Source organism: Mandrillus leucophaeus, unplaced genomic scaffold (genome assembly GCF_000951045.1).
Source record: "Mandrillus leucophaeus isolate KB7577 unplaced genomic scaffold, Mleu.le_1.0 Scaffold54, whole genome shotgun sequence".
Classification (NCBI taxonomy): domain Eukaryota; kingdom Metazoa; phylum Chordata; class Mammalia; order Primates; family Cercopithecidae; genus Mandrillus; species Mandrillus leucophaeus.
This window is the reverse complement of record NW_012105808.1, coordinates 1,936,083-1,937,330: the sequence shown is the minus strand read 5'-3', so window position 1 is coordinate 1,937,330 and position 1,248 is coordinate 1,936,083. Positions and strand designations below refer to the sequence as shown.

At 56.2% G+C, this 1,248-nt stretch overlaps 1 protein-coding gene across 1 annotated transcript in view; it reads right to left on the bottom strand.

Annotated features, from left to right (window-relative positions):
- The window catches only part of TMPRSS9 (transmembrane protease, serine 9), a 24,484-nt gene that overhangs the window by 18,717 nt on the left and 4,519 nt on the right, over nt 1–1,248 (bottom strand). Inside the window, exon 2 of the mRNA XM_011997482.1 lies at nt 439–575. Within this exon, the coding sequence (XP_011852872.1) occupies nt 439–575 (137 nt within the window). The remainder of the gene's footprint in view (nt 1–438; nt 576–1,248) is intronic.

Sequence of the window (1,248 nt, the reverse complement as noted above, 5' to 3'; positions counted from 1 at the left end):
TACAGATGGAGAGAATCTGATGCCCAGGGTGTGTGCTGGCATCATTCATACAAGAGATGTTTCTTTGGTGGCATGTTGTATCAGGCGTGGTGCTGGGAACAGCATCTGTGTCCTCACATAAGTCCAGGTTTAGAGGGCAGCTGGGGGGATTTACACAGGGACCCCATCGTAGCCAGGGAGATTACACAGGGACCCCAGCCTCTGTGGCACGCACCTGGGGCCTACTGGGAAGGAGCAGGGAGCCATGGAGGGTAGAGGAGGAAGTGCAGTCAGGTTAGAGCTTCGGAAGATCCTCTAAGCAGCACCTGCCTCTCTCAGTCCCAACTGCTTTAAAATTCCTCAAGAACGGACATCCAGATATCTTTGAATTGCGCAGCATTTGAACACGCTCCTGTCTATTTCTGTGTTTTTCTGGGGTCTGGGGCATCAGGGGCTCACCTGGCAGGAGTCCACCTTCCCGTCCAGGTAGCCAGCGCACAACATCCTGTCAGTGAGTGAGTGGCCGTACAGGCTGGCACACAGTGCCTGGTCCAGCAGTTCCACAGTGGCTTTCTGCAGCACCTCTGGCTTGACCACTGGCCCGATGGGGAGAGAAAAGCAGGGTGAGAGTGCCGGAGCCCTGGCAGCCACTTTGAGCTGGGAGGCTGAAGGACATCTCCTCTCCGAGCCTCCCTCAGTTTCCCCAGCTGCAAGCGTGGCCGCCTACAACACCTGGCTCTGAAACTGCAAAAGGTAAACACCCCACCTGGTAACACTCTGCCTGGACAAGGAAGAGGCATCAGACATAACACCCCCAGCCCGAAATCCTCATCTCCCCTCCACAAGCTCCGCCCTCAGCATTCCCCATCTCAGGGATCTCAGGGTCTCCTTCCAGATCCACAGTCCTCAAATTCCAAGTCGGCCTCAAGTCAGCCCCCAGATACACCCAGAATCAGCCCCTGTCTCATGCCCATCCTTGCCCGGGTCATTACAGCGGCTCCTCACTCACTTCTGTCACTCTGGTCCCACCCAACTGAAATCCATTCCCAACCCTGCAGCCAGCGCCACTCTTGCTAAACATTAAATCAGTCCACATCAACTCCAGCCCCGGGGCTGCCTTGCTGTCCTCCCACCCCAGGGCCTTTGCACATGCTGTTCCTGCTGCCCAAAATGCTTGTCCCTGCAGAATCTGTCTGACTTCCTCCTTCATCTCCTCTCTCCAGGAGGCATCTCTTGACCTCCCTATTTAAAGCTGCAGCCCCCACCCCC